This window comes from Odontesthes bonariensis, chromosome 10, assembly GCF_027942865.1.
Source record: "Odontesthes bonariensis isolate fOdoBon6 chromosome 10, fOdoBon6.hap1, whole genome shotgun sequence".
NCBI lineage: Eukaryota > Metazoa > Chordata > Actinopteri > Atheriniformes > Atherinopsidae > Odontesthes > Odontesthes bonariensis.
The window spans coordinates 14,750,362-14,769,623 of NC_134515.1; the positions used below are offsets into that span (position 1 = coordinate 14,750,362).

General features: G+C 39.6%; 2 protein-coding genes across 16 annotated transcripts in view; one reads left to right on the top strand and one right to left on the bottom strand.

Annotated features, from left to right (window-relative positions):
- The window catches only part of ubr4 (ubiquitin protein ligase E3 component n-recognin 4), a 45,233-nt gene extending 37,455 nt beyond the window's left edge, over positions 1–7,778 (bottom strand). For all 15 annotated transcript variants that reach the window (XM_075476409.1, XM_075476408.1, XM_075476404.1 and 12 more), the window contains exons 1-13: positions 7,631–7,778; positions 4,642–4,739; positions 4,428–4,531; positions 4,140–4,269; positions 3,504–3,649; positions 3,200–3,299; positions 2,678–2,819; positions 2,409–2,533; positions 1,976–2,100; positions 1,790–1,849; positions 1,461–1,651; positions 997–1,096; positions 238–375 (exon numbers count right to left, since the gene is read on the bottom strand). In XM_075476409.1, the coding sequence (XP_075332524.1) occupies positions 238–375; positions 997–1,096; positions 1,461–1,651; positions 1,790–1,849; positions 1,976–2,100; positions 2,409–2,533; positions 2,678–2,819; positions 3,200–3,299; positions 3,504–3,649; positions 4,140–4,269; positions 4,428–4,531; positions 4,642–4,739; positions 7,631–7,755 (1,584 nt within the window). In that variant the 5' untranslated portion in view covers positions 7,756–7,778. The remainder of the gene's footprint in view (positions 1–237; positions 376–996; positions 1,097–1,460; positions 1,652–1,789; positions 1,850–1,975; positions 2,101–2,408; positions 2,534–2,677; positions 2,820–3,199; positions 3,300–3,503; positions 3,650–4,139; positions 4,270–4,427; positions 4,532–4,641; positions 4,740–7,630) is intronic.
- A 1,121-nt stretch (positions 7,779–8,899) lies between these two features.
- On the top strand, positions 8,900–19,115 carry emc1 (ER membrane protein complex subunit 1). The gene is made up of 22 exons (XM_075476413.1): positions 8,900–9,038; positions 9,489–9,616; positions 9,717–9,782; positions 9,876–9,969; positions 10,059–10,187; positions 10,372–10,498; positions 10,671–10,820; positions 11,044–11,211; positions 11,758–11,829; positions 12,153–12,251; positions 12,407–12,503; positions 13,876–13,992; positions 14,506–14,705; positions 14,926–15,075; positions 15,294–15,455; positions 15,675–15,794; positions 15,899–16,036; positions 16,732–16,905; positions 17,063–17,273; positions 17,413–17,497; positions 17,606–17,735; positions 17,959–19,115. The coding sequence occupies exons 1-22, from the start codon at positions 8,947–8,949 to the stop codon at positions 18,136–18,138; spliced, it is 2,889 nt and encodes a 962-aa protein (XP_075332528.1). The 5' UTR covers positions 8,900–8,946; the 3' UTR covers positions 18,139–19,115.
- Positions 19,116–19,262: the final 147 nt, after the last annotated feature.

Sequence of the window (19,262 nt, forward strand, 5' to 3'; positions counted from 1 at the left end):
ATGAGAGAATAGCCTCAATAAAGTCTTCACAATCACACTATACAAGGCATTTCAGTTTATTTTCTCTTAACGATCATGTACCAAATTTGTTTTAAAATGTGGGGGGAGAAATATTGTCGTAAAAGCTCAAAGCTTCTTTTGAATAAGCATGTTCTTGCACACCTAATTCATGTTAATGATTTGTCTTGAAATTATGAAAAAAAATCCTTCAAATGTAAATTTGATGAGTATATGCACCTTTTTGTAGGAGGTGGAGAGAAGAGTGAAGAGTAGATTTGTCAGGGGCACAGAGTCAATGAGTCTTTGGACCCTCTGGATGGAGGTGCTCTGTGCCATGATGTTGAGCTCAGCTGGTGGTCCATCACTGGCCCAACCCTAAAGATAGGGAGAAGAATTAGAATGAAATGTAGGTTTTGAGATTCCTTAACTGGTTCTTCAGGCAAATGTTAACATGTCTTTACGTTTCACTGAATAACTGTCTAATACTGCAAGACTAACAAATCATGCCAGAAATTCACAAAGCTAGTCTGACTGGTTTGTCTGGTACCATTATCTGGTAAATACTACTTAGAAGTCATGTGGACTTAACAGAAGGAAAGAACGTTTTTGTGTCCTCAAACACTATGATCCAAAAGTACAGCTTGTTTATATAATGTCATGAGAAGCAGAGCTTCTTTTTATGAAAAGATCAATGGTTCTTTCCTCGTTGATGTTTTTTCTTTGACAAAGAGATGATGGGTCCAACATTAAATTAGTCACAATACATCTTATCGACTGTCTTGTGCTAACAGGTAATTATGAACAGAAAAACTCCATTTGTTTTATATGTGTATTTTAAGGAATTGTAGTCACCACAAATCTGGTGAAATTTACTTCTGTTTTTTTCAAGCGAAGGCAGACTCAAAACTCAGAATTTCAAACCAAGACAATCTAGATGGATAAATAGCACTGCAGGACCTAGAAAAGGCAAGCATATTTTTTGTTTGCTACACTTACTCGGTGCAAAGCCTCCACTTGTAGATCCTGGAAAAGCGAAGTCAAAAGTTTGATGGCGTGATTGGCCAGAATCACGGACAAGACTCCAAATCCTTGGTGTCTTGAGGAGAGCAGAAAAGAGAAAATGAATGCAGAAATCAATTTTGATAGATGATATTTTCTAACAATTGTAATAATACAATGTCAGAAATATGTTTGTGCTTTGAAATAATAGAAGAGTCAAACATGTAACACAGAGCCTTTCCTGGGACTAAAGACCCTCAAGAAAATGTTACGATACTTCATAGGTTTCAACTGCGGTAACCACATTGCAAACCAGTTATTGACAAAAGCAAATAAGTGAATACACAATGACTATCAATAGATTAGATAAGCCCATTGATAGGAGGAATATTATATTATTATTATTATTATATATAATATAATATATAATAATGTTTTTTGTATTGATCATTCAGAATTACCCTTTGCCAGGACCAAGTTTAGGCGATCCTGCGCCATCTTTGGTACGAGCAGCAATATCCCGGACACGAAGGGCAGCCAGTGGATCCTTTTCCTTCCCTTTATCTGCCAGAGCAGTTGGGCTCAGGTTAAGAATCAGGTAAAGACTGTTTAGGAGGCACCACGCTCCAAGCAGCTGGAAGTTCTGGTAATGCTGAAGTGCACAGAGTGACCAAACAGTTAGTATGTTCTTATACTTAACATCAAAAATTGTCAACCTGTGAAGTGACGCAGACTAGAAAAGGCATACATTTTTCAATGCTATTTTTCTTTCATATACCAACGAACTCACCTCTCCTCCAGCTCTGCGAGAGTTGCTGATTGCTTGTCCAATCATCTCATAGATCTCCAGCTGTTGGGTATAAAAAAAGTCATACTTTTTAATCATCAAAGTTCTGCTCTTGATAGGATGCACAAGGTAGAAACTAATCAGAATCTGTGGACACTTATATAGAGATATTGTATTCATGATACTCACACATTTCTGGACAATTGTGGCAGCATCATTTTCATAGTCCTCTTCTTTAGTGCCAGTGGAGGCAGAGCGAAGCTGCAAGCCACTACCTACCTGAAGAATGGCCATGCAAGTGGCCACACTCACACCTGAAGGGTAAACATATTATTTTTCAAATCAAAGTAGCCAACTTTCATCACCATGCAAACAATAACTTTGACACCATTTTATTCAGTTAAATAAGTGAAAAAGCGTTCGTAGCTCCAGGTGGTGGTATAACTTTTCAGTCCTTGTTTTGTGGCTACAGTGCCTTATAGTCTACCCAGTTGTTCTTTGTAGATGGACACAGATGCCACTGTCATTTATTCAATTATTCCTTGTTTGGTTTGTTATATTTACAGTACTTTGAATTATTGGAGGATGTAATCCATTTTAACCACAGAAAGCGAGAACCTACCAGCGTAGAGACAGCTTAAAGCCAGCACAGTCATATCCAGTAGTCTCCCTGGTGTCAGGGGTTCCAGTACAGGCAAGGAAAGTGTGTCCAGGGCCATGGTGACGTCTATCACCAGTGAGTGAAATCTAGGTAAGAATCAAATACCGAATATAAGCTGAAAAATACTAAAAGTACATTGATAATTTAAAACCAATAGCATACTAACACACTCTATTTTAGGACTGATATGCTGATCATATCGTCCTGGTACATAATAAATAAATAAATACCCATTGCGAACAGCAGTAGCATCAGCCACTGTGGCAGGCATGATGAAGAAAGAGTTGGCTGACACGGCATCCTGGAAACGGTTGATGTAACGTAGAAAGTAGGGCAGGTTGAGGCACACTCGCAGCAACTTCTCAGACCCACCTGTGAAGAAGAAGAAGAAGAAAAAAGCACTGTAAATAGGCAAATATTGTGAATACAAAACAAACACAAAGAGAAACATAAAACTTAACCAAAAGTCACCAGAATGTAAAGAAGAAAACGTGCCTGAACAGGTGACATCGCACTTGAAAGAATTATAGTTCAAGAGTTTAACAGTGCCATAACAAAGGTGCATGTTGTGTAATTAGTCACAATACAAACACATGAAGAGCACTGAGTCCCACTAGTTCAACAGTGTCAATAGCTAAAGAGAAAGATTTCCATTGTCTTTCACCACAAGCAGCTGGAACAAGACAAAATGTTCAAGCTAATAAATCAATATATAAACCAACAGTCCTCACAACAAAAGAACAGCTACTCACCAAGTTCCTGCAAGCTTGACACATTCTGAGAGACAAAGGCATTTTTCATTTTGGCCTGAACAGCTTGATCTGTGGTTTGGTCATCACTATCACTCTCAGCCTACAATTGGGGAAATATGAAAAATGATGACGATGATCATTTGCAATTAAAAGCAGTGACACAACAGCTGTATTGAATGCTGTCAAAAAAAATAACAGAAACAAATATTTATATTCTGCAAATGGATTTGACTAGCATGAAGTGGTTAACTTCAGCTGCCGTTCTCTGATGACAAACTGAGGGCACTAGATGTGCAACACTCGCCTGCATGTGTGCTGTTGACGGGGAGCCCAAGATGCTGCTGAGGTCGGGGTTAAAAACTGAAGTCAGTTGGTTGAAGAAGTTCATTTCTACTTCTTTTTGTCGAAGCTCTGGGCTCACAGCACTGGGCAACTCCTTCTGATCTTCCACTATTAAATTGAAAAAGAACATACTCTTTAGGGCAGCCCAATATATCGAAAATGTACAATCACAGCTATGACAACATGTATAATATCAATATCGCTGCTTGGACTGCAATAAATGGCAGACTAAAGATCCTTTTTGATAACATTCATATTGACTAGAAATAGTAGGACAAGCGGGTGCTTTTAAGAGCTTCAGGGCATATCCTACAACTAAGCAGCACACACAGGTGCACTGCAGCCCCGTTAATACACCTGTATCACTGCTCAATCACAGCAGTCCACATGGGAAACTAATGGACCCATAAAAATCCCCTGTATAAAAGCCCAAAATGTCTCCAACAGCAGCAATGAATTTCCAAAAATTGTTCTCTTTCTTTCTTGTCGTCCTTCCTTTCCCCCCTCATTGTCCTACCAATGTTTTTTTTTTTTTTTTTTTTTTAAACAACCACAGGAGCATTATTTAGTTTCAGTCCATCAATTAAGAGACACGCACCATCTGACAGGGTCTTGATGGTTTGAGGCAACTTGGCAGACTTCATCATAGCAGTGAAGGTAATGATCTCTGTGCGATCTAGTCTGCTGCAGCCGGTGCAAAGTCCTTTTATCAGAAGAATCAGGTGTTTCTGTAGAAATTAATAACATTATATCTTAGTTTAAGAACATTGAAAAAAAGTGCAAGTTGCAAATAAATGCAATTCCTTTAAAAGTGCACAAAACTCATTGAGAATAAATGAAGCCCAAGTAGCTGACTAAAACTTTCTCCACCTCCAGTTTATCTCACCTGTGATACTGCGCATGCTTCATCCGGGTTCTCCAGGCGTAGCAATGAAAATTCAATCAATACTTTGCATGCTGCTCCAACTGACAGCAACTGATTTCTCGGTACTAGAGATACAAAACAAAAATAATTAGCTGGTCAGGAAAAGCACAACCCTTTGTTTTTACACGTTTTATTTTTCATATATTACATTAAAGAGAAAGTGAGCGACACGTACTTTGTCCACATACTGTGGTGATGTAATGTGCAGAGAGGGCCACGAAGGATGAGTAGAAAGGTTCATACTGTTTGTCGTGGTGAAGAATGTCTGATTCACTGCAAAAAAAAGTGAAACATCAAGTTACATGCCGTCAAATATAAATTTTCATACAACATTTACAAAGTTTTTTTTTGTTTTGTTTTTTTGTTACAGAAGAGAGGATCGGATGTGCAACAAATGGGTGATACTGGGGGCACCTTATTTTGTTATAAGGGGGATCTTTACTTCTTCCAAGTTTCACGTCTACAAAGCATCAAAAATACATCCAAAAAATAAGAGCTACAGAGCAACCTCTCGCACTCTGGCAACATCTTAAGCCTGATCTTACTCGGCGCAACCGCGCAACTGTTCTGGCTCGAGAACCATTAATGACGTCATCGAAAGCGCCAGCCCCTTCACAGTTCCTTCAGCTCAGTATGCGTCACATTTGCAGTTCTCTCCAGACCAGCGGGCGTCACTGTTGAGGAAACAAGCTGAAGAACCGGACGAAGAAAAGCATACGAAGAAAGCATACACAATGCCACCTGTGGTGTCACGTCAGCAGAGGCTGGCACATCTGATGCGGATGCGGAATGAATTTATTCTGGGTGTAGAACTGTAGCCTATATGTATCTCAGAGCTAAGCGGCTGCGGCAAAAACAGAAGAGAAGGTGGAATGTTCATCCTTTGCACCAAGACGAACTTTGTCAAACGTTGTCCCAGTGTAACTTCATAGACGTGTCGTACAGATGTTTGTAGAGGCGCACCCTCTCGGTCACCGTGGTCTCTGCAGTGTTCATGTTTCCTTTCTCTTGGTCAGCTGTTTCCGGTTGAGCTCACGCGAAGTCAGAAAAAAAGTTGTGTGTGCGACCTTGCGACGCGCAAGGATTTTTTAGCTTGCGACGGGGGGCGTGGCGGAATTTTGGGTCAAGTGACCGTTTGCGCCATTTGCGACCAGCTAGTAAGAATGGGTCAAAGCGAGGTTGCGCCGAGTAAGAATCAGGCTTTAGAGATAAAATCCTCAAATGTGTTAACTATAACACTGAACTTAAAACTCAATAAAGCAAAAAAGAAAAAAATAATAATTCATGATTCTGAACTTTATTATAACATGTAAAGAAATAACAACATGTGTGTCTGCTCTGCTCTTACCAATATAGATATATGCTCATTTACTGTCTACATACATGCTCACTTGCACTGAGACTGTCTTTTGTTTGGAAAGACTTTGCATACCATGTTTTTTTTTTTGGCACACTGCTGGACTTGTAAACAAATGATAAACATACCAAATATTGGTACAACATTGGCTTGTTCATGAGCAAAACTGTCCTAAAGCTCCTGAGGATTTGTCACTTTAAATCTCATACTTGTTACTTGGCTATTTATTTAAATAAGATCCCTTTTCTCTCTCCTTTCCCAATCTCCATCAGATTTTAAACTTTTGAATAAGTTTAAAGACAAATAAAACAATAAGTAGTGAGGTAACAATGGTAGCAGCTACAGGTTACAGAGTGTTCCTTACCAAAAATGCACTGCCACCTTAACATTTTACACAGCATGTCGTAACTTGCTTATTCTTTCTCAGCACTGAGCATAAAGTATTTCGATTCTCTTTCTATAAGACACCCAAGTGCAAGTATAGAAATGTAGTAAAAATTCCCCCTTGTTGCCAAATAACATATTTGTTCACAAACTGAAAATCCTAATCCCGAACAGCATTCAAAATAATCAGTGCAAAATAACCAATTCTTGGATAAACTCATCTTTATTAGGTTCAGTGTCAAACTCTGAGGTTGGTCATAAAATAAAGGTTATCCATCTTAAAGCTAGTGATCAGAGAGCTTGGATTTTGATGTGGCTGGACTTTCATTTCGTTTGCATAATCACCTGAGGTCTTGTTATGAACAGACTTGTTAGCTTTACACAACTAAGGAGGAAAACAAACAATTTCTCTAATATTTCTCCTCAAAGCAAACTTCTGATGAAACAGAAAAACCTTTAAAAAAAATAACCGAAGAAAATGACAGGCAAATTAAACAAAAACTCTGAATCGCAGTAGTGCCTCTGCTTTTTGACTGCGCGTTTATCAGGAAATGAAACCTATAAATACGTCTAAATTTCTCTAGGGAATCAGGTTGAGTCACAACTCCAACGGGGTGTCATATGGCAACCGAGATACTGGCTTGCCGATCAATATTAATACCCGCAAAGGTAGTCGCAAAGCAAAACGATTAAATGAGTGTTTTGTAAGCAAAACATTTAAGTCGACAGCAAAAATCCCCTGACCAAAAATTGCTCGAGAAATATGGTCCCCGCCTACTTTCAGCCCAAACATAATCACACAGCTAAACGGACTAGCAACGTTTAACATTTAGTTAATGCTTAAACTGAGTATTGACATTTCCAGATAAGACTGTATTTGACAAGTTCAGTGCACAAACCCAATCTAATTAGGCTCAGTTAAGTCAGTTGACACAGTCAAATATTATTCTAATAGGGCCATTTCAACATTACGTTAACGTATACGGTTACAGGCCCTTGGTTAGCTAGCAGGCTAATGTTTGTGTTAGCTAGCTAATGATGAAGCAAATTTACAAACCATAACACCGCGACTCTGTTTACCATTTGTCTAACAAATAACTTGCATTAAAGAAAAGGCTAGATCAATAATAGGTCATGCTGCGTCTCAGATGGTGTTTAAGTCACCAGCCAGTGTACGTTAAAATAATTTTGAATAAGTTGGATAGCGATAGCATGTTAGCTACAGTCAGAAACTAACTGGGTACCAGTGCAAGTTAAGCTCTAGTAGACAGCTAGCTGCTAATGTTAGCTAAGCGGGTATCGTTTTCCATCGAACTTCACTATCAAGCTATGTTAGCAACTTAGCCCACCAGCTATGTCCGGGTGAACACGGACAGTTTCAAGCTAAGAGAAGCCTGGAATTTACTGACATCTAAGTAGTTACCTGTTAATTATAGAGCCAATCAGCTGAGGTAGCTCCTTCGTTTCAAAAGCGGTGTACGAGGCTGATAACAGCGGCCGTACTGCCGCTGTCCATTCGTGTTCCCCATCTCCTCCGCTTGACGCCATCTTGAAATCCCATAGAAAAAAAACTAACTACTGGAGGAAGAAGATGTGAAAGTTAGTCACAGGGGGCGCTCACAGTCTGATGACAGACTTCTCATCAAAAATGAAACTTTTTAACTACTTGTAACAAGGGCAAATTATGTGTTTCTAATATTTTAGATACAAGCAACAATACCGTATGTAATTAAATTGAATAAGGTTAAATTGAAACGAAATTAACGAAAATATGCATGTTAGGTTAATTCGTCATTCAAAATTGACCATAGGAGTGAGTGCAAGTGGGCTTGGTTGTTTATCTATTAGATGGACTCTCTTTGGTGGTCCATCCAGGCTGTTCCCTCCTTCTTGCCCAATGGCAGCAGGGGATAGGGGTTAGGGTTAGGGTTAGGGGCTACGCTCAAGCCTCACTGCAACCCTGAATAGGATAAAATGGGTATGGAAAATGGACGGATGGGTGTTCATTCTGTGTCTTATTTTAATAGGTGTGTCTCATGGTGGTAATTTTGCTCCTGTGTTAAATTATATATCATAATTTTCCTTTACTTTGACAAAGGTTGCACCATGACTAACAGTAGGACTTTATCTATGGCAAAGAACCACAAAAACATGTCAATAAACACGATAAACAAAAAATAATATCTATTCTCTTATATGCCTTGAGTCCTTTTAGCAGTACACCGATAGTGTAGTAAGGAAAGACGCAGCTCAAAATTAGGTTTGGACCTCATAGGAAGTAAACTTTCTCTGTATTGCCTTCATAATGATATTCATTTTCTAAAGTTAATTGCTTTCTTTTCAAAAATAACATTTTTACTATTCAGTGGTATACAACAAGTTTACTCTAACTAAAAACCATCTCTGTATTTCTTTTTTTTTTTATGTATTCTTCTTATTTTTTACAGAGGTAAATAATGTTAGTTTTACTGATTTTCAGTTTTGTTTTTTTAGGTTTAAAAAACAATAATGATGTCTGCATCACAAAAACAAGCGAGTACACCATCTATTTTATTCTGTAGTCGGTTGATTTATTACATGGAGCATCATTATTTAATAAGCTGTGACCAACAAACTGATTTTCTGCGTTTCACGTATCGGCCTTTAGGTGGCAGCACTTCGCTCTCACAGGACAAGAAGGAGGCCAGTTAACTTCCGACTTCCCCCTCCTTTGGAAGAGCAAGTCAAGCTACTGCTGCAATGGCAAAGCTAAATTTGCTTTGGCTGAAATGTATTATTTCATTCACCGCTGTCCAGGCTGTGTTTGAGGATCAAGTGGGAAAATTTGATTGGTAAGAAAAATGCTGTGAGCCGGTGAAATACGTGTTTTTTTTCTTCTATTTTTATGATTTGGAAATGCTAATGCTAACACCTGTCACACTTATTAGCTGCGAGTCGTTGTGTTTGGGCTGGACTTTATAAGAGAGGACATTGCAGAAAAATATAGAATTAGATACAGAAATTCTCGTTTTGATAGCTTGTTTAAGGAGCTCTTAGCATATCCATTGTCCATCCATGTCCATGTGAATTATCTTTTCGGAAAGCAATGGTCCTATGGACTCACTTAGTTCATTGAAACGAGGCTTATCTCAAAACATTTGGCAATCCTTGCAACAAGCTGATAATAACCAGAGTACCTTCCATCAATATATTCTGCCTTATTGATAAGCAATCGCTTGATAGAAATAGTAATAATGATAATAAACAAATGTAATGCCTTTTCTCCGTCTTGTGGTTCACAGGAGGCAGCAATATGTAGGCAAGGTTCGCTTTTCTCATTACGACACACAAATGCAGTCATCAAAAAAAGTTCTTTTAGCAACAGAGAGTAATGTTTTTGCTGCACTCAATACCAGGACAGGAGAGCTTTGTGAGTATTTGATACATCCTCAATATGACACACCTGTCAGTGAGAGTATTATATTTTTATTCCTACATGACTTGGACTGTCTGTTTGATGTCTGTCACAGTTTGGCGACATGTGGATAAGACCGGGCCAGAGGGAAACATCGATGCTTTCCTGCATCATGGACAAGGTGCTTCTTTTTTGTCATTGCAGTTGAGCGCCATAGTTTTTAAGTTCCTTCACTGTATGTTTATAATCAATTAAATGTGTCTTTGTCTCCTAGATGCGGTGCTTGTAGTTGGTAATGGGCGCTTGCTGCGCTCCTGGGAGGTCAATATTGGTGGTTTGAATTGGGAAATTGTGCTCGACTCTGGCAGGTGACTATATCACCCTAACTTGCAGTGGTTGGGTTTAAACTTGTCTTTATTTTAGATCAAATATTATCTGCTTTTCTTTTGCATTTTAGATTCCAGTCAGCTGGTTTGGTTGGACAACAAGGCACAGTGAAATATGTGGCTGTTTTAAAGAAAACTGCCATCTCTCTCCATTACCTGTCTAATGGTCATCAGAGGTGGATAGAGAACGTACCAGAGAGGTAAATTGCCATGTCTTTTCTATTTTATGTCATCAGTTAAAGCCATTTCTTTTCTATGTATGTTCAAGAATATAATTATCTTATTATAAGCCAAACTTTAACCCTGGGAAAAAAATTACAAGCTGTATGAAAAGCATTGGCGTATGAAAATTATTAACACAGTTTTCTCTATCAACCTCTACAGTGAAACTGTGGATTACCAGGCTGTATACTCTGGGGGAAATGGGGAAGTTTATGTGTTGGGAGTCGTTCCCCATTCCCACATTGCTGTTGTTGTCTACAGTGTGGATGACGGAGAGATAATGAAGCAGGTACTCCCGTTTTATAGTGGCTGTAGAAAACGGTAAAATTATGAGTGGAACGTACTAAGAATATAAATGTTTCAAACATTTTAGGGAAAGATTCAATTCCATCATTTTAGATACACCAAGAAAACAAACAAATGCTGAAGTTTATTCTTTGCTTTGCTTGTGTTGCTTCCAGTTCTCAGTTGAAGCTCCGTGGCTGTCCAACATACCGACCAGTTGTGCAGTGATTGGCCAGGGGATGTTGACATGTGTAGACTCCACAACCATGTCCTTATACACACTTGATTTACACCTGCAGTTACAGATGACACAGATCCCTCTTCAGGTATCAAGAAAAATGGAACCAAAACTTCTCTTTGTATGAAATTACCATGTATGTTCTTCACTGTAGTTTGATTAGGTCTCACTCACTTGTCTCTGCACATCTCTGCTCTATTTGAACATTACTCTGTTTCTCTGTGTGAATGCTTTTCCTCACTTTTTACAATTTAAAAAAAAAAAAAAAAACAAAAAAAAAAAAAAAAAAAAAAACATTTGTCTTCTCTCAGTCGCTTGGACTTGAAGTAGACACAGGCTTTCATCTGTCCCTGGTGTCGCACCAGCCTAACCCGGCCCATCAGCCACAGTCAGAGTTCTTCCTTCAGCTCGGGGCTGATCGCTTTGTGCTTCTCCAGCTCAACAATGGTCAAATAGTTACGCTGAGGGAATTCAAGCCGGTACGTAATTGTTTCTCCAGATTTTATTCTGAGATTTCAGATCACTTGTTTTTTTCTTTTGTTTTTTCGTTTTTTTGTGATGTTTGTCATCAGAAATGTTACCTTCTTCTGGTATTCATGTAATTGTGCTATAAAATTGTCAGTCAGCCTTACATTAAAGAAATTCAGCTTTAAGGACGGATGTTTTTTTTACACTTCGGGCCATGCTGACTCTTGACCTTTGTGGAAATTTATAAAACTCTGGTCTGAAGGAAAATGTTAGCTCCTTAAAAGAGAAGTCTCTGAGACCTAAAGTACCAGGTTCAATGTAAACGTCAGCTGGCACTCGTGCTAAAATGTTTGATTTCCCAGACATGCAGTCATTTGTCATGTCAAATGTTTCTTGAGTTCTAAAGTAAGAGTAGGTGAAATATTCCCATAGTTCCCAAACGTATTTTTGTCATTTAAAAAAAAGGGTAAGTTTTACTGTGCCAGACAAATATTCAAATGGCTAATTAAAGAAATAGTATGCGAGATTGCCTGTTACACCACTTTCTTGATTGATAGGCCCTGCTGGTTTCATTTGCCACCACTGGAGAGAAGACTGTTGCTGCTGTCATGTCACCCAAGAACAAAACGGTTAGTTCATGAAAACTCCATCCATCCTTTTTCTATACCTGCTGAATCCAACTCGCTGGAGCCTATCTCAGCTGTTTGAGAAAAATCACACTCTCAAATTTGTTAAGATGTGGTTTGTCGTTGTTAACCTCCCACAAAATCCTGAGAGTTTTAGCTGCTGTAGCGCAGTCTTGTGTGTTTGTTTTATTTTTTCTACGCTTCTAAAATGCTTAAATTTAGTTTAGTGAACGTGTCAAACTTGTTACTGTCTGGTTGAGTCAGGCTTTTTAGGTAAGTGATACAAGCATTAATAACAATTTAGGATTATTTGTTGCCACCCACAGGCTTGCAGTATTAACCTCTATAGTGCTGAAACTGGACGCAGACTTCTTGACACAACTCTGATTTTTGCTATGGATCCTAATGGAGGGAAACCAGAGAGGGTGAGTTTGGTTTGTTTCCCAGGGATTTTGGGTTTAAGCAACCGTCTTCGCACAGTTTGAAATAACTTTAACAGTAGAGTTTAAAACAAAAGTACATGATGTTGTTTGGTGTTAATAATTGTTTTACAATCTGATTTACTTTTAATGTGTTTTAGCTCTATGTACAAGCGTTCCTGAAGAAAGATGACTCTGTTGGCTACAGAGTCATGGTGCAGACAGAAGACCACACGCTCACCTTCATACAACAGCCAGGTATGAATAACAAAGCAGAGAGACCAAGGAAAGGGTGCTTTTTAATTTACCACTGTGCAGCTTGTTCAAGCTTAACCATGCCTGTGCAGAATTGATGACACAGAACCGCATGCTAGTTTGATTTCTTTTCAGCATTATCCTGACTTACTCTAACGTCATGCAAAAACTGAGGTTTTAGAATCATGCACTGAAGAAGCTTTTGCAACTGCACACCCTCAGACCATGTTGGGACATGATTCTTGCTCACCTCATCTATTGTCTTGCATATTGGCAAAACAATGGCATGCTTTATAGGAACTTTATATTCTGCAAACAGAGCAGATATTGGTTGTTGAGATGTATTAGTCACATGTAAAATACATTAATATTGCTGATTATCAACTGCATGCAATAAATCGTACCTCTAATCTACTGTATATTTACATTGGATACATTTATTTCTGACCATGTTTATTATAGCAATACATACATTTCTGGTAAGCAGGATGAGAGGATTCTTAAAATAATCTGCACAGATGTAAAGCCCTGGCATAGCGACAGGTCTACTTCGCTGATTTATGTACAGCTGAAAACTTAAAAGGTGGTGATTTACACAAATCATCTTATAGCATTTAAATTGGGCTTTTAACTGAGCTATGGGAACTTTTAAATCACATTCTACTAAATGAGAATCAGGAGTTACTGTATGTAAGTGTTTGCATCGCATAGAGACTGAAGGTTGCTGCAGGCTGTCAGATACAGCTGAATAGTTTTGTCTCCTCCCCCTGCTGCTTCCATCTGTTCTCATCCACTTTCCAGAACAGATTCACATCATTTTGATTGAGCTCTGTGTTTATGATTGCTGAGGCATTCATGTGCGCTGTCGTGTCTTTTTTATTTCCTTTATTCGACCACCAGGTGGTGCCAAAGTCTTTACTTTTGCAACGTTTTCCTTGCAATGACCTAAATCTGGTGATACCCCAGCTACACCTTTAAGGAGATATTTTTGTTTAATTAAGAATGCTAGTCTTATAAAAAGGTTGCATAAGGTGGGTTGTTGAGAATCAAAAGGTGGAACTATTGTTTCGTCACTCATTGTGTTTACAGCTAAGATTCAATACACCTTTCCAAAGTGCAAAGAGATTGGTGAGCCATGATTTCCCTCACGAAAACAATTTCTTTATATTCCACCCCTTAATCTTCATGATTACTGCCAGCAACAGTTCACTAAGTGGAGCATAAGCAGACTCAGATGTCAGAATTCACATGTACACAGAGACTTATCTTCGTAAAAAATACTGCCAATGCCGTAGTTGATTGAAAGCATCAGCTGTCACAGGGTGTGGAAGATGAAATGAGTGATTACGGAGCAATAATGAATCTTTGTTTCCAGGGCGTGTAATGTGGACCAGGGAGGAGGCCCTGTCAGATGTGGTAACAATGGAAATGGTGGATCTGCCGCTTACTGGAACACAGGCTGAGCTGGAGGGAGAGTTTGGCAAAAAGGCTGGTAAATGTTAAACAAAAAACCCTTCTTCGGGCTAATGATGTCCCATTCTACATTTGATATTTCCAGCTTTTAGTGTTAGTAGCTTTTAATCATCCAAGCTGGGGGGTTTTTTCAGTTGCTGTAGGCTTATAGCCAGTTAAAACAAACAAGTCTTGTATTTGTTGAGGTAATGATTCACCTAGTTTCTGTTAGCTTCACTGTCTTTTGTTTTCTTCTGTTTTATTGCTGCATATGGATTCAGCGATTCAAGGTAACACACGACTCCGTCTTTGCAATAGAACTAGACTGCCTATCTTATAGCTAAGGTCACTTGTGATTGACTGAAAATCCTTTTTAATATCCACTGAGCCTTTCTTGTTGTCAACAAAGCAACCCTGTCCTCCTCCAAAGAAGATTACTGTGTTCCTGTCTTGTTTCTTCTTGCACTGTTGTATGAAATGAATGAAAAGCATGACACTGACACCCACTGAAACTCAGTAAGCAGAGTGTGTGCTCTTGCTGTAATTCACCTAGATGGGCTGATGTCTATGGTGTTGAAGAGGCTCTCCTCTCAGCTCATCCTGCTGCAGGCCTGGGTCGCTCACCTCTGGAAGCTGTTCTATGACGCCCGCAAACCCCGCAGTCAAGTAAAAAATGACATCACCATTGAGAACCTGTCCAGAGATGAGTTCAACTTGCAGAAGATGATGGTTATGGTTACTGCATCTGGGAAGGTAAATGACTCAAGCCTGCGTTCAGATTTAGTCACTGTTTGTTAGTGTTTCAGGAGAGATGAGCTCTGTTGCTCAGTTGTGGTCAAACTAGATTTGGTTTATTTAGTCTAAGATCAGGCAGGCCTAAAGAGAAATGACACGCAAGGTACTTCAAATCGCACCGCTCACTTTTTCCTGAACAGTTCGTTCTTGTTTTGTTTTGTTTTCTTCTTCCGTGAAGCTCTTTGGGATTGACAGCAAGACTGGTGGTATTTTATGGAAGCATTACCTTGACAACATCCCATCTAATGCTGCTTTCAAACTAATGGTGCAACGGACAACTGCACACTTCCCTCATCCACCACAGTGCACACTGCTCATCAAAGACAAGGTATCTGACAAAGCACTGTGTTTGAAGATTTTCTGCTCTGGTGCTCAGTTTTAAGGCTTTAAAGTAAAGCACGGTCAGTGACTATCTTAAGAGTTTTTTTTCTTTTTTCTTTTTTAATACTGGTCTAACCTGTGTAACGTTTGGTTGTTCCTGCAAACCATTTGCAACATGGTTTTGTTCTCCTTTTTAAAATATTTTTTTTTCTATTTGGTCATCAGGACACAGGCCTGGCCACACTACATGTGTTTAACCCCATCTTCGGAAAAAGGAGTCACGTCACTCCACCCGCACTACCTCAGCCGATACTTCAGTCACTCATGCTGCCACTCATGGACCAGGATTATGCCAAAGTCTTGCTTCTCATTGATGACCAGTACAAGGTCTGTAGCAATCATATCAACAATGTATCCGTCTTCCTCTAGTTCTTCCGTTCAGCCTGTCACATGTTGCACACAAGGAGAAACTAAATTGAAATGATGATAATTGTAGAATATAACATTTTAAGTGAAGTTGGTTTACACACAACATTACCTCCATTTTACTGATTTGTTTATTTGTCCATTCATTTATTAATTTACTTATCTATTTCCCAATCCCAGGTGTCGGCCTTTCCATCTACCAAGAATGTATTGCAGCAACTCCAAGAGATGGCCTCATCCATTTTCTTTCATCTTGTTGACTCAAGTCAGGGAAGACTGTCTGGTTACAGACTAAGAACGGCAAGTGAAACTTTTACTTCATTGTTTCCAGGCTCTTGCGGTGAGCTATTATGAAATAATATTTATTTAATGACTTAATCCGGCTAATTTTCTTGCTCTCTCAGGACTTGTCAACTGAGCAGATCTGGGAGGTTGTCATACCAACGGAGATACAGAAGGTTGTCTCTGTCAGAGGGAAAAGGCCGAATGAGCACGTGCACTCACAGGGCAGAGTAATGGGAGACCGTAGTGTACTCTATAAGGTACCCTAATGTGGTCTGGAAATACTGCTGAGAAATTTCAAATGATATTTGCTTTTTTTTATGTGGGATTTAGTTGGTTACGGCTCATATTTTCCACTTCAGTCATAAAGACGATGATACCTCGTTTTCTTTTGTAAAAAGGCTTTCCCAAGTGAGTCATATTCCCTCTGCACTGCTCCCTTTGAATAAACCTTCAGCTAGAAGTTAGTCCTTCTACTCAGGACCATAAGATGGAGAGGAAATCACTGAAACATTAAAAATCAGCAGTTATGTACTGCAGAATTTGGTGGTATGTCCAGCTATGAAATGCTGCTGTGTTGCGCTGTGTCATATTTAAGGCCTTACTGGAACAATTTTCATCATGATTTCATCCACAATCGTGTAACTTCACATATAATTGGAGAAAGCCGAGTAGCTACATTTCTTTTCTTCTTCAGATTACTATAAACACAGTCATTTGAATTAGAAATTACTATAGACAAAGTCATTTTAAGCATACCTCTGAAGGATTAAGGTCGGTATTTCCAAAATCAATTATAGTTGACTTAAAATCATATATTTTTGGCAAATTCTTTGCAGTCATGGTTTGTTGACTGTTGAGATTCTCGAGTTTAGGTGTGTCGGACCATGTTAATTTGAGAGTAACTTTTTCATTTCAATTCAAATGATTCATTGGGTGTCTCTCATGTTCACAGTACTTGAATCCCAATCTACTAGCAGTGGTGACGGAGAGCACAGACTTGCATCAGGAGCGCAGCTTCATCGGGATCCTGCTGATTGATGGCGTGACTGGTCGCATCATCCACGAGGCCGTTCAGAGGAAAGCCAGAGGACCGGTGCATGTTGTGCACTCTGAAAATTGGGTTGTGGTAAGCCTGACCGATTTCTGCACTCAATTGGCTAGAATAGAATAGAGATAGCAATGGTCATCGGTTGTTTTGTTGAATTTGGATTTGTCACAGTAGTCTTTGAAGGTCAGGTGATCCCTTTACCTGTTAAATCCCCCGTGTCTGTCTGACTCTGCAGTATGAATACTGGAGCTCAAAGTCTCGCAGGAATGAGTTCTCTGTAATTGAACTCTACGAAGGAATGGAGCTCTACAACAGCACCGTGTTCAGCTCGCTGGATCGGCCACATGTTCCTCAGGTGCTTCAGCAGTCTTACATTTTCCCCTCCTCCATCTCTACCTTGGAGGCCACCCTGACTGAAAAGGGCATCACCAGCCGCCATCTGCTCAGTAAGTTCCAGTATTTCTCTCCAACTTTGTCCTATTTATATATTTGACAGTTATTCATATTTTCTCAAAAAACGGAAAGGTCTCTTTAAATTTGCTCAACTCTTGCCTAACGTGTTTCTTTGGACTTGTTTCGTCACAGTTGGCTTGCCCTCCGGGGGGATTCTGTCATTGCCAAAGATGTTCCTTGACCCACGCAGGCCAGAAATAGTAACCGAGCAAAGCCGGTAAGTTCCCAGTCAGATGTGGTTTAACATTGAACTCCTTTCTCCCCCCCCCCCCCCCCCCCCCCCCCCCCCATCTGCCCTGATCTGACTTGTTAACTTGATCTCCAGTGAAGAGAACCTGATACCGTACGCACCAGAGCTGATCATCCGCACAGAGTGGTTCATCAACTACAACCAGACTGTATCAAGAGTGCGAGGTATTTACACAGCCCCTTCTGGACTGGAATCAACCTGCCTGGTGAGTCTAGCTTCAGAGCACTGACAAACTTATTCCATGACAATTATAAAGGAAGGTTTCCCTTGTTTTATCAGATTTTTGCCTTGATTTAAAGTTTTTTTTTTTTTTCTGGAATTCATTTGAATAGTTCACCATTTTTGGTGTTTATCTCTGAAAATGTAGTTTATATTTTCTTGGTGTCTCTGTCCAAGATTTGATACCTAAATATTTTCTTTAATTTTAGGTGGTGGCATACGGTCTCGACATCTACCAGACACGAGTGTATCCCTCAAAGCAGTTTGATGTACTTAAAGACGACTATGACTACATGCTGATTAGTAGCGTACTCCTCGCCCTTTTCTTTGCCACCATGATCAGCAAACGCCTGGCAGAAGTCAAACTGCTCAACCGGGCTTGGCGGTAAAGTAATCGTCAGTCCTGCACCTAACAGCCCCACGGCTGCACGAAGGACCTCGGTCCGAGTAGATGAGAGTGCTGAGGCTGTGCCTGTAGAAGAACACAGGCCAAAGTTCAATAAGGCCCTTAAGGAACTGCAGGGGCCAGCGGGGAGGGGGTGGAAGGAGGGGTTAGTTAAGGTTTTAAGTGTTTGTTTTTTAACTTATTTTGCAAAAAGAAGAAATGATTGCGTAATAGAATGATGATTTTCTTTTGTCACATCATTTTGATTAAATGTTTAACACAAAACTAATTACAGATCAATGGAACAAAATTGGATTTATTCAATTGTGAAGTTTGGAAATTCCTTCACGTATGAAAGTTAGGTACTTAAATTAACTTAGTTTTTCCAAGATTACTTTGGAGACATTTCTGCATTACCAGGCAATTCTAATGGATAGTGATGATAAATGTGGAGGTCAGAGAATAGAGACAGAAAAACACATAAGCAGCATGATACAATGCCAAACAAATGTTTTTTGTTTTTAGCCTGATGAATCGCCATATTGGTTGGATAGCAAATGAACTGTGAGATGATAATGTAGCATGCACAGGAAAGCATTTTTTTGGGGGCTGTCCTGGAGACTCTTTCCAAAAAATGAAAACCTGAAAAGGCCCAAGCACTGCAGATTTCCACTTGTGGCTTCTTTATGTTGCCATGAAAAGCTGTCGTGCTCAGAACAACACCTCGGTGCAGAAAGCAGCCACAAGTGAAGCCCCACGGTGTGCGAGCCTTCTTTCATGTTTGTGCTGCCATTCGTCCACATATTGGCCCAGCCTGGTTTGGTGTGGATGTGTGTGTGTTCTCAGCTTGGCCCGAAGACTCTTCCCATTGAAGGCACTGTTACCGCCTTCAAATGCTTGACCAAGGAACCTGACCAACAGCAGCCTTCATTTGGCACCATTTAGTTTTGATCCATTAAAATTCCCTGTTGGAACTCCAAACTGAGTGGCTTCTCTTCTTTCTAAAACTTTAAAAGCTTGTTGAAACCATGAAATTATTAATTATGATAACACATTCAGTATTTCATGAAAAGATTATATTTTTCAGTCCAGGTACTTCGACAATGTGTTCATTCATAATTACCAACG